Raw genomic sequence first — 17500 nt, 5'->3', positions numbered from 1 at the left:
ATTGCGGTCGGCAAGAAAGGACTCAGTAATAGCACGCTGGCCCTCAGAAAGCTTCTGGAGATACTCTTTCCAGCCGAAGGAGGATGCTTTTTTTTCTCGCGCAAGTCGCACAAATGTCGCTGCGCTTGCCAAGGCGAGGGGTTGATAATCTAATGCCTCAGCAACTTCTTTTGCGGTGTCATCGTCAGCGATGCCCGAGATGAAGGCTAATAAAGTAAGAGCGTCAGATAGCATCATACCTTCGCTTACTGATATGGAACACGTCTCTGAAGGTATAGCAGCTTTGTCTTGAGAGGTTATTAACACATGCCCTTTACACCAGCTCGAGTTCCTTGTTTGTGGCAAATGATGACTTATTTCATTCAATCTCACAACATTGTCCACTATCAACAGCCAAGAAGAGTAAAGCTCCACTTTGGTGCTAATTAAGGACTTAATATTTGCGATTTTCTTCTTTGAATCCATATCTTTATTCTTCATTATGTCCGATAAGGCATCTTCCGGACACCTTAAATGTCGAGCAAAAGAGTAGTACGATTCCAACAGTGAATCCAGGTTCTGCGCATCTAGAGTCATTACAAATGTCTTTGTGCTTGCGTCGCTTGTTTCTTCGTCAAACCACTTCTCCGCGACGAGGGCAGCTAACTGAGATTTGCCGCTTCCCGGGTTTCCTGAGATATACAGGTAACTTAAACAGTTCTCGTTGGCTTCCTTTAGTCGCTTTAGCTTCTGATCCATTTCCAACACCTCACGATTTCGTCTGGCAACGTGATGCGATGGCTTGGGAGGAAGAACGCAAAACGGAGGAGCTTCACGCTGCAACTGCTCTTCAAGGATCTTTCGACACCGTTCTGTTTCTTTGAGTTCGTCTTTCAAATCATCAACTTGTTGGCGTACTTTCGTCAACTCGCTTGTCGGAAAACTCGTTTGGTTTGTAACTTCCTTAATCTTCACATCGGAGAGGCCAAGTTTTTGAAAGGCAACCAATACTTTTCCTACAGCATTTTGAAACTCTAGCTTCGTGAGACTGCCCTGTTGCAAATGAGCGAAAACTTTATTTCGAAAATTTCTTAAACCATCCACGCTAGAACGGATGTCACGGTCTAGGGAACTCCTGAAACAATCAGAGTAAAGGATCCCGTAAAAGAGCATGGTACAATCCCATTTTGCTGTGTTGCCATTAACCATGGTTTTCAAAAGCTTTGCATTTCTTTTTCGGGCTGTTGATGACTGCAGGTATTTAAAGTCCTGTCCATTCTTACGCTGGTCTTTCCATTCTCCCAGTGTTGCCTTGTAGCGACTGTCCCATTCTTGTTTAAAGATTGTCCGCAGACCCTCAGTTATTACATATGTGGTGATGAAGCAGATCCTGAAGTAATTGAGTTGTTCTTCAGTGAATTCCGCACCAGACGCCATGATCAGTGATGTTCAGCTTTCAATCAGTCCTTCTGGAAAATGAGTTTGCAAAGTTAATTTGCTGTATGAAATCTCTTTGATATATTCTTAAAAGTTTCCTCGATAACAGTAAGGAGTACAAAAGCCAAAAGCTTTTAAAGTTACCTTATAACTTTTTTCAAAGCGAGTCAAAGTGGAAATATTTCTTTAAAAAATGATTTCAATTGTCCTTAATGCGACAAGTATCATGATATGATCATCAGAAACACTTCATACTTTTCCTCGTTTTGAAAGGCAGACTGCTAGCAGATCTTTTCAATGACTTGTTGTTAAATATTAATATAAGTAAACGTGATCTCTACGTAAGACAAGTAGAAACACTCTACTAAAGAGTCTAGTCTAATTGCTGGTTCGCGCTAACAAGGTTGGCCATTGCCAAAATAGAAAAGCGGCGAATTAAAGAGCTGCGTACAGCCCTTTTGGCAATACGATTGTTTGCAACCGCGGTTTAATTAGAGGCAACCACTTCTCAGAATGTGGGTCCATCATGCTAAATATCCACAAATCATTTGCATGTGCCTATGGCACCACGCCTTTCATAGCGCGTCTTTAATCACATTTATATTTATAGCTCGGTTGCATCTACGATTGATTGATTGATAAATCATCCGCATGTGCCTATGGCACCACGCCTTACATAGTGCGTCTTTAATCACATATTTCTAGCTGGGTTACGTCCACGGTTGATTGATTGATAAATCATCCGGATGTGCCTATGGCACCACGCCTTTTACAGTGCGTCTTTAATCACATTTACACTTGTAGCTTGGTTGTATATATGTTTGATTGATTGACAAATCATCCGCTATGGCACGACGTCTTTTACAGTGGGTCTCTTCGTGTTTATTTGACTCACTTTTTTCGTATTTAATCTCTTAGCTTTACCATCACAGTTTTCTTACTGTCCTTAAGTAACGCACTTCTCAATGAAAACCCTAATATGGAGGTATATCTATGACAAAATTCAATGATCAGTATTTGAAATAAAATCGTCCAAATCATGAATGCATCAAACCAAAGCTGAATGGCAACAAGCCGATTCTGCAAATGGCCACCACGGAAAGAGGCATAACACATGCATTATTTGCCTTCAAATAAAATTTTATGCGACAATTTAGCCTTACGTAGCTTATGAATACATTAACGTGGAAAGAGGCTAGAAAACATGGAATCGAGGGTACTGATTTGAATTTTGAATTCAAGATGGCGTCTTAAGATAATGTCGTATTTATTGATCGTCGTATAAAGGATGTCGCGTTCTTGATCTCGTCGACACACAAAAAATTTTTCCTCAGCAGGTGAACAGGTGAGTTTCTTCTCTCTTTAGTGTGATAATTTAGTTGTCTTTTTATCTGGTTCATAGTTTGTTCGCATCGATGGCCGTAGCTTGCAACCCCTTTTTCACCTTCCGAGTGGTTTTTAATGACTCTTAACCATTTTAACAACATTTCTGGATGGTGTCGCATCTCTTAAATTTTTGTGCACGCGAGCGATCTGATTTTTCAATTAATTATTTCCTTTCAGTCCAAAATGGCTTTGTGTGTCCCGAAAGTAATGATACTTGGTCATTCTTTCGTTCGACGTCTCAGTGGTGACTTGGAGAATCATTTTGACGATCGTGCCAAAATCAACTTCGACCTTGATGATGTTAAGGTCCGTTTATTTGGTGTTGGCGGAAGGACGGTTAAGAAAATTAAGCAATTTGACGTAGCGAATGTCTCCCGCTTTGCACCAGATGTTGTAATCTTAGAAATAGGTACCAATGACCTCTGTAATGCACCACCAGAAACGGTTGGTTCTCAAATTGACGAATTAGTCGAGTTGTTGTTGAACCATTTCTCTGTTAAGGTAGTTGGAGTTTGTCTCGTGATTAAGCGAGTTGAGCCAATGTTTAATAAGAAGGTAGAAGTGTTAAATCGTTATTTAAGTGTAGTCATCGACCGCCCCAGAATGTTTGTATGGCGACATAAGAGTTTGGATTCATCAAGCCATGATTTCTTGTTGGAGGACGGAGTTCACTTAAATCCTTGTGGCCAGTATTTACTTTATAGAAGTTACCGAGGTGCAATTCTAAAGGCTGTTAACATTTTGATTAAGTTAGAGTGAATAATGCTCATGAAAAATACATTTTTTGCCAATCTTCCGCTTCATTTTGAGGGGTTTATGTAGTTGGCAATATCGATATTATCAAAATCGTTAAAAAGCAATTTTTAATTTCAGCCGAAAACTCAAATCAAATGTGAGCTTATGGTCATTTCGATGTGAATAAAACTGTGATTGTATTTCAATCATAAATTACAAACTGACGTACTTTTTGTGCCATGCAGTGTTGGTTTTTGACCAATCTACATTGATTGTTTTTTCACTTGTATCCAATCAGAGGTTGTTGGAATGTTCTTATACTGTAATTATGTTTTTGTGACATGCTTCGGCATGGATTTGTGACCAACATGGTTTTGGTCTTTCTGTTTTTTGTCCAACCAGAGGTTGTTGGAAGGTTTTTGTGGCATCATAGGGAAAGGCATTTTTTACTATGTGTTTCGGCGACATATGTAGTCTGCCAAGCCATCCCTGCCATAGTTCATGTACATGTTCACGTTTTGAAGTCTTTTTCATTGTGTAAGTTTGAGTTTGTACAATGCAGTGTATGGTTTTGGCCAAACTACAGGCTTGGTCTTTTTTGTTTTTGTCCAACCAGAGGTTGTTGGAATGTTTGTTTATGGCATTTATAGGGACAGGCTATTTATATCTTCTGGCGACGTGTGTAGGCTGCCAAGCCATCCCTGCCATAGTTCATGTTGTGATGTCCTGTTGCATTGTTTGTACCATGAAGTGTATGTGTTTTTTGTTCAAGCCATAGGCTTGGTGCTATGCAATTTTATTTTTTCCAAACAAAGGTTATTGGAAGGTTCTTCTTTATGGTACCATAAAACAGGCATGTTATATATTTCGGAAATGTTTACTACATGTTTCTGGCTTACATGTATACTGGTGGTGAGTTATTTTATGTTTCAGGATGTCTCGTCGGGTATCAGCTAGAGTTAAAAGAAAAACTACTGTTTTGCAAGAGTCCGAGCAACAGCCAGCTATTCGCCGTAGACGGATTGAGGTGAATGAAGAACAAGCAAATCAGCTCCCAGGCCCATCAAATCCTCCGTATGCTGGCATTGACGACTTAATTGAAAGGGTGACAAATGCAGTATTACAAAAATTACAAAATACACGGTCCACTGATAATGCAGGTACTGGTAATGCTTCATTGCCTGGGACAGCCTCAGCTGTACAGGGGTCGGTTGACGCTGAACCAGTCATCAATGCATTAAGTGGTTCCCAGGTTAATACTTCTGAAATTTCAAATAGTTCAGATCAGGCTAGCACAGCAGACGCAACTGTACAGGGGTCGATTGCGACTGTGTTGGAGGGCTTGTCAGAAAGCACCAGTTTAATGTCTAAGCCAAAAGATGTTTTTGTATCAACAGACATCCCCATTGACATGTCAGTTTCTGATAGACTAAAAAGAAAAATATGGGCCCATGAATATGTCGATTTTGGATTGCTCTTAAATAATAAGAAGGACCATGACAGTTTCCATCTATGCCTTTCAAATGACATGGCATCATCAAATGACCAACCACGCATCATATTGGAGCCAAATCAAAAGTCAAAACATATCAATTCAATTGAAATGTGGGTCACAGCCTATCAAATTTTTGTGGGTGTCTACACACAGAAGTATCCTGTTGAAGCCCCCTTTTTGATGAAGTATAGTGAAATTATTAGGGATTTGGCAGCAAGAGGATATAACTGGCGATACTATGACGAGAACTTTCGATATCTCCGACATAAAGACCCCAAAGCATATTTTTGGGGTGCAGTGCATTGGGAGTTGTGGATTAGATCCCAGCCATCCAGAAACAATTATTCACTGCTAAAGAGATCTGAGGGTGAATCGAAGTCAGGCTTTCGAGTTCCTAAGGGTTATTGCTGGAAGTATCATAAGGGCTTAAAATGTGTTGGATGTAATTTCAAGCATTCATGCCCATTATGTCAAAAGACTCATCAAATGATAAATTGCCATAATTTTCGTAACTTCAATGGAAAACCTGTTGCTGCCAATTCTACCGCTCCCAACACCAGTAAAGGTAAACCGCCTTGAGTTTTTGCTCGACGGGTACAACTTTCAAAAGCGAATGTTTTTAATAGATGGATTTAAGTATGGATTTCATCTCTTTTCTGTTGGTCAAAGTAGATCTTATGAATCTCCTAATTTGTTATCTGCACGACAACAGCCCCAAGTAGTTGATCAAAAATTAGCTAAGGAGCTGGAAGCCCATAGGTTGGCTGGACCATTTGATACTCCACCCTTTCCTGTTTTCAGAGTGTCACCCCTGGGTATTGTTCCGAAGAAAACCCCAGGGGAATTTCGTCTGATACATCATCTTTCATATCCCAAGGGTAAATCAGTAAATGATGGAATATCCCATGAACATTCCAGTGTTCAATATGCTAATATTGACCTTGCTATTAAAAAGATTAAACAATCAGGTGTCGGTTCATATTTGGCTAAAACCGATATTAAAAGTGCTTTCAGAATTTTACCCATTAATCCTCAAGATTATCATCTTTTAGGCATGAAGTGGAGTGGTCAATATTATTATGATAAATGCATGCCTATGGGGTGCTCCAGCTCGTGTAAAACCTTTGAAAATTTTAGTACAGCTGTTGAGTGGATTGCGCAGGATAAGCTCGGTATAGCTAACCTTATTCACTTGCTAGACGATTTTCTCCTCATTCAGACAACAGAAAGTCAGTGTTCTAGAAGTCTTAGACTCTTCTTAGAATTATGTGATTTTTTAGGCATTCCCATGGCACCTGAAAAAACATTTGGCCCATCTACAATTTTGACATTTGCAGGTGTGGAACTAGACACTATCCGTTGCGAATCACGCTTACCTGAAGATAAATTATTGAAATGTCAACAATTGATTACTGAATTTATAAAAAAGAAGAAGGCAACATTGAGAGAGTTGCAGTCGCTTACCGGGGTACTAAATTTCGCTTGTTCAGTGGTTGTTCCAGGCCGTTGCTTTTTAAGACGACTTATTGACTTGACAATTGGCCTCAAAAGACCGGATTATTTTGTTCGTGTTTCAAAGGAGGTGAAGGCTGATTTGTTAACTTGGCAACAGTTTTTTCAAGAATACAATGGTAAATCATTTTTTCTTAATGAAAAATGGGAAAATAGTGTGAGCCTACAGTTATTTACTGATGCGGCAGGGGCGCACGGTTTTGGAGCTGTCTTTGGTTCTCACTGGTGCTATGGTGAATGGCCTAAGGAATGGTTGGGTCTAAATATTGCAATTCTGGAGTTTTACCCAATTGTTCTGAGTTTAATGTTGTGGGGTGACCATATTAGGGACAGGTGTATTATATTTTTTACTGATAATGAGGCACTAGTACATGTGATCAATAAGTCTACCTGTAGAGATCCTTCTTTAATGATATTTGTTCGTAAACTTGTGCTAGTTTGTTTGCGGCACAATATATTGTTTAAAGCCAAGCATATTTCGGGTTTTAAGAACACTCTTGCGGATGCGCTGTCTCGTTTGCAGATCGCACGTTTCAGGAAACTAGCACCAGCTTACATGGATCCCATGCCAACAGCAATCCCATCCCATCTACTCCCGGAAAACTGGCATCTATAGTTCATGATCTTCTATCTGCTAGTTTACAGAAGTCTTCAGTACCAACGTACCGTAGGGCATGGAAGCTTTATGAAGAATTTCAACTAAGTGTTTTACAGAGCTCACAGTTTTCCTTGCCAGTGTTGCCCGCCACATTGGCATTATTTGTTGCACATTTATTTGATCGTAGATATGCTTCCTCCACAGTAAATACTTATGTTTCTGCCCTTGGGTATTTCCATCGCTTGGCAGGTCTACGGGATCCTACCAAAACCTTTTACATTATTGAGATGCTTAAAGGGTACCGTAAGATTGGTTACAGACTAGACTCAAGGTTGCCTATCACCCTTCCCATTTTAGTTCGCATCATGAACGGTTTAAAAATTTTTTGTAATTCTCAATATGAATTATTTATGTTTAAGGCCATGTGTACTATGGCATTTTTTGCATTTCTTCGTATCGGTGAAATCACAGTGTCAAGGCGAGATGGTGCCAATGGTAACCTTTTACAACTGGATCACGTTTCTAAGAAACATAATGGGAATGGCAATGTGGTTTCCTTGATAATTACATTCATAAGCTATAAACATAATTACAATCAAAATCCTTTTTCTATAATTTTGAATAGACAACCTAATGCATGTCCAGTTCAATCATTTTTGGACTATGCTTCTGTTCGTGGCATAGCACATGGCCCACTTTTTATTAATCACGATGGGTCCCCAGTTTTGAGAGGCGTATTTAGTAAAATGCTTGGCTCAGTCATTCGACTATGCAACTTGGATCCTGATAGATATAAAGGACACAGCTTTAGGATTGGTGCTGCTACTTATGCGGCTGAACAAGGGGTTTCCGACGACAGGATTAGGCATCTAGGTAGATGGAAATCTGATGCTTTCAAAAAGTATATCAGAATAACCTCTCTAGAATCTGTTTCGTAATGGAATGTGACAGCTGTTCTGATGTTGTTGCTTGCAGGGGCGGCACAACATTGGAAACGCTTTTTGATTTGATCTGCACAGATTATGCAGGACGCAATTTGGTCATATTAAATATTATGTCATACCTTTACCCAGAATGAAATTCGTGCTTGGGTGGGGCGTGCCCTTGCTTTGCAAGGTCTTTGGCGGTTGATTGCCCTCACCTTCGCCGGCAATACTTGTTAAATGAATTTTTCAGTTGTATTTGTATTGGATTTTCAGAGTTTAATAAACCGGCTATGTGCAAAATTTCACATAGCCATTTTTTCTCCATCATGTTGTTTGTATTGCCTTTTCGAACAGAGCACAGCACTTATTTCATTCTGAGTGAGTTTTGTCATTTTGTGGGTGAATTGAAGCATAAAGAGGCATAACACAAAAAGGCATAACGCAAATAGCCAAAACGTAAAGAGGAATAACGCAGAGCCATAACGTAAAAAGGCACAAGGCAGAAAGGCATAACGCAGCAAAGCATAACGCTAATATTCATAACACAAAAGGCATAACGTAAAATAGCCATAACGCTATTCTCACTGCATAATTAATTAGCTCATGGCACACGCCGTTATTCCATCACATTCCCCCGTTTCCGCCCGTGCTGATAGCGTCAGTGATGCTTTGCGCCATTTCGAGTTAAAATTTGGTCTCTCCGCTTGGAGCGTGGTCTTTTCGTCCTGTACTCCACAAAGACAGTCGTCTTTTGCGATTAACCTTCCGCTTGGTCAACCACCACCAGCCCGCCGTTTCCATGGCGGATCAACTTAATGCCCTTCCTGACCCTCCGGCTCCTGCTGGAGCGCAGCAAGTCGCAGAGCCGGCACAAAATCTTCCTAAGAGTTGGAACCCATAGCTGAGCCTGCCGCGGCGCCTGCCGCCCCAGTAGGGGTAACTTTATTCTTGTTTCTGCTTCGCTTTTTGTAGGGGTAGTCTTGCTACGTTCGTGGAAGACTTTTTTCTGCTTAGCCCGGTTAGCGTTTTGTCTTCGGTCGCGTAATTTTTATACGGATTTTGGTGTTGTTTTGGTGCGCGATACAAACATTCTGTCAGCACGAGCCCGTTTATTGTCCACGCTTTGTTGAACTTTTTCACAAGGAGTGTTACCGCCTCGTGCGTTGTTGTCTACCTGCTTACTGCCCCTCGTTTTCCCTAGTTCCAATTTTTTCCCTCGGTATATTGGGTTTCGCCTTGGTATCTGTTTATTTTAGTGTTTAAGAAAATTCTTAGTTTCTGGCATGATTAATGTGGGACGGGTCTTGTGCCGGACAGAGTAAGAAAAGCCTTGTTTGTGCCATGTCTCCGGCGTTACAATTTAGTGTGGAGCAGCCCGCTAGTTTCTTTTTGGCGATGGTATTTAGGACATGTGTGTGCTTAAATATTATGGGTTTCCACTGGTGAAGTCAGTTTTGTGTGTGTTCTAATTTGGTATTCCACCAGTGAAGGGGTTTGGTACAATATTCGTAATTTGGTGCAACGCTAGATTTTCTAAACTGGCGAAGGCAGCTCGTGGCATAGATCTTACAAGTTGCACATGATTTATGGATTTCCACTGGTGAGGGCAGTGTTGCGTTCAGTTCAAATCAGTATTCCACCAGTGAAGAGTTTTTTGGAGCGTTTGTTTGCTTGGTATACCGCTAGTTTTTACTGGCGAAGGCATATCCTCGGTAGACGTTGCAATCAGTGTACTTATTATAACTTAAGAATTTCCGCCAGTTGAGACAGTTTTGCGCGGTCTATGTATAGCTTCATTTGTATGGTTGCGCTTAAAAATTTTCAGTGTTACGCTTTGCCGCGGGTTACGGCGATATTATGACGCAGGATGTTATTGTTTTCTTGCACTGTTTGTTTTATTATGCTCTCCTTCGGTGTGGAATGTTTGGTATGCCACCAGTTAGTGACCTTTTAGGTTAATTATTTTTGGAGAACGTTGGGGCATGTCGCTGGTGAAGACAATAGCCTCAAGTGTGTTTTCTTTTTCATGATAGGCTGCCGATCGCATTAGAGTATTAGAGGAAAAGGTCATTTCCTTGGAACGCCTTAGGACTCTAGACAGTTCTGAGTCAGCCTTGGCTGCGCTTCGTCGTTATATAAATCGACCAGCAAGCGATGTTTGACAAGTATGAGGCGGTTGAGCTCTTACAGTGGTTGTTGCGTTTGGCCAGAAACGAGAACCCCCAAAAAGCCGATGAGTACGCTGCCGCTTTGGATGAGATAAAGACCAGGTCGGATGTTGTGGATGACCAACAGCTTCAGCGTCTTTTTCTGGGATTGTTGGGGGATCCCGTGCGAGCAAAGGTGGCCAAAGACGCAAACGCGATTTTAAAGGGAGTCGGAAAGGCACCTCCACCTCCCATGCCTGTTCGTCCTGGTTCTGCAATGCGCAGGCCAGCCTGCTACCCTGGCCGTGCCCAGGTTCAGTGCTTCAGGTGCTTAAGATGGGGACATATCGCTCGGGCGTGCCGTGCCCCACAAGCGGGCCGACAGTTTGGTCGCGGTCGTGTTGGACAATAGTCTCTTATGCCTCAGTTTACAATAAATTTTTGTTCTCGCATTAGTTTGTTTAACGTTTTCTTTTTCACCCCATTTCACTCACTTTCTTCGTTGACCTTGGTGGGGGGGCCTGCTCTGTGTCTCAATTTCGGACCTAGTTTGGAGCTCGGGGTCAACGAAGGGGTGGTTCCCCTGCTTTTGGCTTATTTCCGCGTTTTTTTTTTTCGTGTATCAAATTTCTCCCTTTTCTTTATAGGGTCCTGTTTCATTTTATTCCAAAGGTAGTGCTCTTGCTCCTCCTTCCGGTGATATCCCCGTGTGTAGTATAAGGCAGGGGACCTTCCCTTTCGTGGCCCCCTTCCTTCGCCGAGTATGGTCGTTGCTTCAACGGACCTGGCTAACATCGAGCAGTTACGTTTCTCTTTTTTTTTGGAGTACCGTTTAGAATTATGGTTATTAAGAGGAATTTGAGTAATGGGGAGAATTAAAGGGGAGTCATGTTGGAAACGTTTGGTACCCGTGTTGTTTGACAATTTATGAGTTGTTGTCGTGGTGGCGAGGGCAGGTGCGGACTCTTCCCATAACTTAATCTTATGCGATGAGGTAATGAGTATGCAGTGAGGATATGGTACTATTCTCACTGCATAATTAATTGGCTCATTGCAAAACACGCCGTTATTCCATCACATTCCCCCGTTTCCGCCCGTGCTAATAGCGTCAGTGATGCTTTGCGCCATTTCGAGTTTAAATTTGGTCACTCCGCTTGGAGCGTAGTCTTTGCGTCCTGTACTCCACAAAGACAGTCGTCTTTTGCGACCCACCCGCCTCCCATGGTGGAGGTTGACCAAGCTCCTACATGCTCTTATCCTCGTTGCATGCCTACTGCCTCATCAGTCGCGGACTCTTCCCATAACTTAATCTTATGCGATGAGGTAATGAGTATGCATTGAGGATATGGTACAAAGGCCCTTTGAAGAATGGAGACTAGCTGTGTACTCCGCAAATAATTTCAGCTCTACAAAACACGTCAAATGATTGTTCAAGGAAAAGAACATATAATCGCTATCGAACTTTTTCTTCCTGTTTAAGTTATGCCTCTGCGTTATGCCTCATTGCGTTATCCTTTTTGCGCTATGGCCATTTGCGTTATGCGTCTTTGCGTCATGCCTTTTTGCGTGATGCCTACTTGCGTTATGCCTATTCGCGTTATGCCTATTTGCGTGATGCCTCTTTGCGTTATGCCTCTTTTGCGTTATGGCTATTTGCGTTATGCCTTTCGCGTTATGCCTCTCGGCGTTATGTCTCTTTCCGTGATGGCCATTTGCAAAATCGGCTCGTTGCCATCCAGATTTGGATTGATGCATTAATGATTTGGACGATTTTATTTCAAATACTGATCATTGAATTTTGTCATAGATATACCTCCATACCCTAAGCCTCGGTGTCGAGAACCTTTAGTGAAAACATGGAAATGGAATGGCTGTTGAACAGAAATTTCTCCCCGCACGGTTGTTGGAGGGGATGACTTTTGACGGCCATTGCTCACGGTCTCTTGCTCCGTTTGTGATCGAAAAGAGACTCTGCAAAAAGGAAACCATGAGCTTACTTGTTATGACATTGACCTGCTGAGAAACGGCAAACTTAACACTCTTTTTGTGAATTAGAAATGTGCATACATTTGGTCATTTCACGTTGTTTTGCTGACGACGGCAAAGAAATAGACAAAAATAGACAAAAATGAAAAGATGCACTTGCAGATTGTACAAAGCTATTGCTTTTGCTCACTAAAAATGCAAATGTGTGACGTTCTTGTTGCCGTTGCAGTTGTCGTTGCTAACGCTCCCTATAGGTGGTTTTCACGTTACGTCATCACCGCTATGTTGGTGGACGAAAACAAAATATCTCTCATTAGCTGCTTTTGTTCGTCCTCCAGCAATTGTACATTGAAGCGTTGTCAACTGTGTCCCAAGAAATTGGTTACAAACCGCCTATTACGGAGTTTATGCAACGGCTACGGAAACGACAACGTCAGAAAGCAAGAATATCATTGGTTATAAAAGGAAAAATAATCGTGCTGCACGTGCAACACGAACTTCCGTGCCTTTCTTTGCCGTATTCCACAAAACAACAAAGTGAAATCACCGAACTATTGGTTTTGACGACAACGCGAGAATTAACCTGCGATCAGGCATACTTTTCAGCCCGGTTTACACCACATAACGCGTGACTTATAAACACAACTGGCCCCAAGAGAAAACTATTTAAGGGAGGTAAAATTAATAAAACTCACCTCGAATGAAAAGACACGGTTTAACCACCGTCAAGATGAATCGAATTAACGCTCACATGAAAGCGTGGTCATATGGTAAGCACAAGTATCCTAAAGGGTACTGACTGTAATCCAAATAAATGCCACCCCAAGTCCAGGCCCCCAGAGGAATAACAAGCACACATTTAGAAGCCCATTTTTGTTCATTCACAAATGTATGGTTTCAATCTAAAATGAATTCTGTAATCGAAAATGATTCCCCTATCGCCGCGCGCACGCAGAATCCGAACAACAATTTTTTTACCAGAAGAAGATAAAAGATTTATTTCTGAGAGCCTGCAAATGAGTACTCAATTATTAGCTTTCTAGTATCAAAATATGAATTTGCTAGGTTTACAGTTTATGGACAACTTATGACCCCAACTGGTTCAATTACACCAGATCAAAAGCTATCAGGCACAGACGGTATAGATTTGTTGAATTAGTTTCAGGAGCAATGATTGAACGATGAAGAAGCTACCGCTAACTTTACGCTTAGCGTGAACCTCTTGAAGTTTACTTAGCTGAAATCATTGCACTTACCTCAAATAAGTTTGTTTGCAAAGATTCTTTTTAGTCCAAACTCGAAGTAACAGCTGTGAAAGGCTGAGTTTGTTGGCTTAACTATGGTTTGCCGTAAAGCAGCAATTGCTGCCAAAGGGAAAACTCCGGAGCTTGGGTCCGAGGTCAATTTAACTCCACCCGATGAGGTACAGTCATTTCATGTACAACACTTACCCCATCCCCACAGCGTCGCTCGTAACAATGGAGCTGTTCGAGAAGCCGCTGTGGGGATGAGGTACGTGTTGTACATGAAATGACTGTACCCATAGTTAATGCACGGAGATGGTTATGAAACTCGACAAGTCCCTTTGTTTCATGTTTTTGTCCGCATTTTTGACCTTCACCCTGCACAAAACACACCATTTTTCCAATCAAATCCTTCAATTAAATTATGCGCAGCTAATTTGCAAACCCGTGCGAAGCGAAAACAAAAGATTGTGCAGGGTCACGGTCAATTCAACATCGATTGCGGTAACATTGTTCTCGCTTTTGAAGGTGCTAAGGTTTTATAACCAGTCCCTCGATTAACTATGCTGTACCTCATCGGGTGGTGTTAATTGCCATGGTTGATCCGCCTGCTCATGAAGCACCACGCATTTTATAGTGTGTCTTTAATCACATTTATACTTATGGCTCAGTTGCATCCACGGTTGATTGATTGACAAATAACATGTGCCTATGGCACCAAGCCTCTTACAGTGCGTCTTTAATCATATTTATACTTATAACGTCCTGTTACATTAGCCTTCACCATTTTTAATGGAGTGATAAAAAATACAGCCAAATTCAAGCAAATCGAATGCCTTTTCGTTTAATTAACACATTTTCGATGACGAGTGAATATTCAATCTTTGGATGTAATATTTTATGCATAATAAACCTTGAGAGCCCTGCAGCTACTTGAATATATGCATGTAGAAAATAATGCCGAAAAAAGTGTTACTGTCCACATCTGATTTCCTGTTATTTCCTTATTGAGTAATTGATCTCTGGGTAGTCAAATAAGTTATGGTAAATCAATTTGGAACTCAGTCATGATTCTTTTTTCACCAAGAGACCTCGAGAGAGAGACTGCGGTCAGTAATCTCAATCAAACATGGTTGGGTGCTTCGAATGATGTCATGAAGAACATTTCGCTCCTTTTGACTCCATTTCAAAGTACTTTTTGTTCATTCACAAATGTACGGGTTTCAATGAATGAAAATGAAATCTGTAATCGAAAATGATTCCCCTCTCGCCGCGCGCACGCAGAATCCGAACAACATTTTTTTTTACCAGAAGAAGATAAGATTTACTTCCGAGAACTTTCAAATGAGTACGCAAGTATCAAAATATAAATTTGTTGGTCTAAAGCTTATGGACATCTTGTGATCCCAACTGGTTCGATTAAGCCAGATCAAAAGCTATGCTATCAGGCACAGACTGTATAGCTTTGTTGAATTAGTTTCAGGATTCAAATAGCAATGAAGCGAAGCAGAAACTACAGCTAATATCACGGACTGTCGCATGTGCGTTTTCGAGTTCACTCTGCTGAAATCATTGCCCTTACCTCAAATATGTTTGTTTGCGAAGACAAATCGCTTGTGAAAAGCTGAGTAAAGTTGGCTGAAGTGTTCGGTTTGCCCTAAAGCAGTAATTTCTGCCAAAAGGAAATTTTCCTTATTGGACTTTCCACAGCAACAGGTCAATATCATTACTTGTCAATCATTGACTGTGGTTCAACAATAAAATTAAAACGTTCCCTTTAGGCATAGATATTACTATGATAATTGGCATTTAAGGCAGTAACTTGATCGCATTTTATCAGACTGCACCAGCCTATTTTGATTAATTAATATTGAACATATTAAACACTGCATAAAAAGCTAGTATTTTATTTTATTTATTACAAATGTTCATCGTTTAACCTGAGCAAATGTGTAGCAGATTCTCTAAGAAACGATCTTATTGTTGGGTTTTATTCCTGTAATCGTCATTTAGAACAGCCTTGTACAAGAAGGCAAATCATCACATCTATGAATGCATAGGATGGAGGAATGGAGTGGGCGTGAGTTTGCCAAAGTGCAAAAGTTAATGTGATACTGTGGAAACTGGCGTCGCTCATGTCAGAAACATTACACGCAACTCATTCTGGTTCAGGAAAAAAAGACATGTACTGGCTTAAAAGGACACATCTACAAGACCAAAAACCTGAAAACATTACTCAGAAACGCCATGAAGCGCCCACAGGCAACAGATTATTCTGGTGGGAGCAGAGTTATGTTTAGAATTCCAGCATGGATGGCTTGATTTTCAAAAGTGAACGCAAAAATCTACGCGTTGTTAAGTAAAGTGGTCGAGGTCACTTCTCGCTAAGTTGTTTCGTAAGTTATTTGGAATTCCATCTGAATCAACAAACCGAAGGAAAATCACATTAATAAAAAGTCTGACCTCGCAGATTCTATTTTGTTTTTGTCGCGTCTTTCCTTGAGTCGCAACGTACAGGTACTTTCCGATAAAATCTGATTAGCTCACATTTATAGCATGACACATGATAACAATACTCTTGACAGGTGGGCGGCAGACGACTCGTTAAGAAATATTGTATCAGGCGTACCTTTTCCGCCCTCTAAAGAAAAGTACCCCTGATCGCAGGTAAAACGCGAGAATATAACAAGCAACCATTCATTTTCTATTTTTACTTTAAAATCGTTCATACCCATCCAGTTACAGGATAGTTCGCCCGTATTGTACAAGATTGACAAGACGGAATAATTGCGAAATACTTGCGATGTAGACTCGATTACCAGCCGCTGTTTCGGGAAATAAGCCAGCGCGGAAATCGAGCCTACTTGCGATGACACCAAGTTAAATTTTGGACTGACACTTTCGTTGATGTTGCCGTTGTCTTTGCCTTAACTCCATATTTCCTCATTAAGACGCGACGCCTTGCTAAATTTCTTTTTGTTTTTTTGGCTGGAGAAATTATTCCGCGCTAAAGAAATGAACCAAAAGCCCCTTGGGCTTGGGAATGGCAAAACGGCAGGATTACGAATAAATGCTTCCAAAACTAGCAATTTTGACGGTAAAAGTAAAAACATGGTAATAATTCACCATTATGAGTGAAAGATATATATGAAAATTTCATACATATTATACATCATATATTGCACTGCGGGTATGAAATCAAATGAAAGTGAAAAAAATTTTTCAGGCTTCTCGACGCAATAGAAATTTGCGCTCATCACTGCGAGACAACATGGTTTCATTTGAATTCACCATTAGTTAGACTTCGAACGAACGAACGGCCCAAGAATTGTAGGATCGGAGGTGAGCTAGCGAATTCGACTACGCACACGTGTTAGCAAAATTAAAGAAATTTGCAAAACCGAAATCGAAAGAAAAAACCCAATCGAACATAACGCGTGACTTATAAAGGCAACTGGCCCCAAGAGAAAACCATTTAAGAGCGGTAAAATTAATAAAACTCACCTCAAATGAAAAAACACGGCTTTAACCACCGTCAAGATGAATCAAATTAACGCTCACATGAAAGCCTGGTCACATGGTAAGCACAAGTATCCTAAAGGGTACTGACTGTAATCCAAATAAATGCCACCCCAAGTCCAGGCCCCCAGAGGTATAACAAGCACATAGTGGGAAGAAGAAGCATAAAATTAACAAACTGACATCAATTTGTTTTTTACAATAACAAAAAGGCAGAGGGATCAAAATTAAGTCAAAACACGAGAACAAAGCCAGACAAAAATGGGAGAAACTTCAATCTGACGCGAGCAGTATTGCGTCATTATCGCATAAATTATAAATTTATGTGTCTGTCCGCTTAGAGACCATAAAAATTAGCCAATGAGCGCACGAGAATTTTTGCAGTCATTGCAAAAATCCTATTTTCCAGAAAATATTTCCTATTTGTATTTAATTGGGCGTAAATTGCTATGAAAAATCGGAAATGAAAGCAAACAGGGGACCAAACAGTTATCGTTGTTATAAACTGCTTTATAAATAGCTCATTCACGTAATTG

The 17500-nt window shown here is 40.8% G+C and overlaps 2 protein-coding genes across 11 annotated transcripts in view; one reads left to right on the top strand and one right to left on the bottom strand.

The window, feature by feature from the left end:
• Window positions 1-17500, bottom strand: part of LOC138033817 (uncharacterized) — a 22184-nt gene that overhangs the window by 4440 nt on the left and 244 nt on the right. Inside the window, exons 1-4 of one of the 10 annotated variants that reach the window (XM_068881667.1) lie at window positions 16950-17168; window positions 12029-12186; window positions 2312-4966; window positions 1-1448 (exon numbers count right to left, since the gene is read on the bottom strand). The exon at window positions 1-1448 is cut by the window's left edge and continues 4440 nt beyond it. In XM_068881667.1, the coding sequence (XP_068737768.1) occupies window positions 1-1416 (1416 nt within the window). In that variant the 5' untranslated portion in view covers window positions 1417-1448; window positions 2312-4966; window positions 12029-12186; window positions 16950-17168. Of the gene's footprint in view, window positions 1449-2311; window positions 4967-7788; window positions 7926-12028; window positions 12187-13457; window positions 15189-16949 lie in introns of those variants that run through there. The other 9 variants (XM_068881665.1, XM_068881668.1, XM_068881669.1 and 6 more) reach the window with 9 other exon arrangements.
• Window positions 5646-7160, top strand: LOC138033462 (uncharacterized). Its single transcript, XM_068881204.1, has one exon. The coding sequence runs from the start codon at window positions 5646-5648 to the stop codon at window positions 7158-7160; it is 1515 nt and encodes a 504-aa protein (XP_068737305.1).

The sequence above is a fragment of the Montipora capricornis genome, chromosome 14, assembly GCF_036669925.1.
Source record: "Montipora capricornis isolate CH-2021 chromosome 14, ASM3666992v2, whole genome shotgun sequence".
Taxonomy (NCBI): Eukaryota; Metazoa; Cnidaria; class Anthozoa; order Scleractinia; family Acroporidae; genus Montipora; species Montipora capricornis.
Note: the sequence above shows the minus strand (reverse complement) of the source record. Positions and strands in the feature narration are given on the sequence as shown.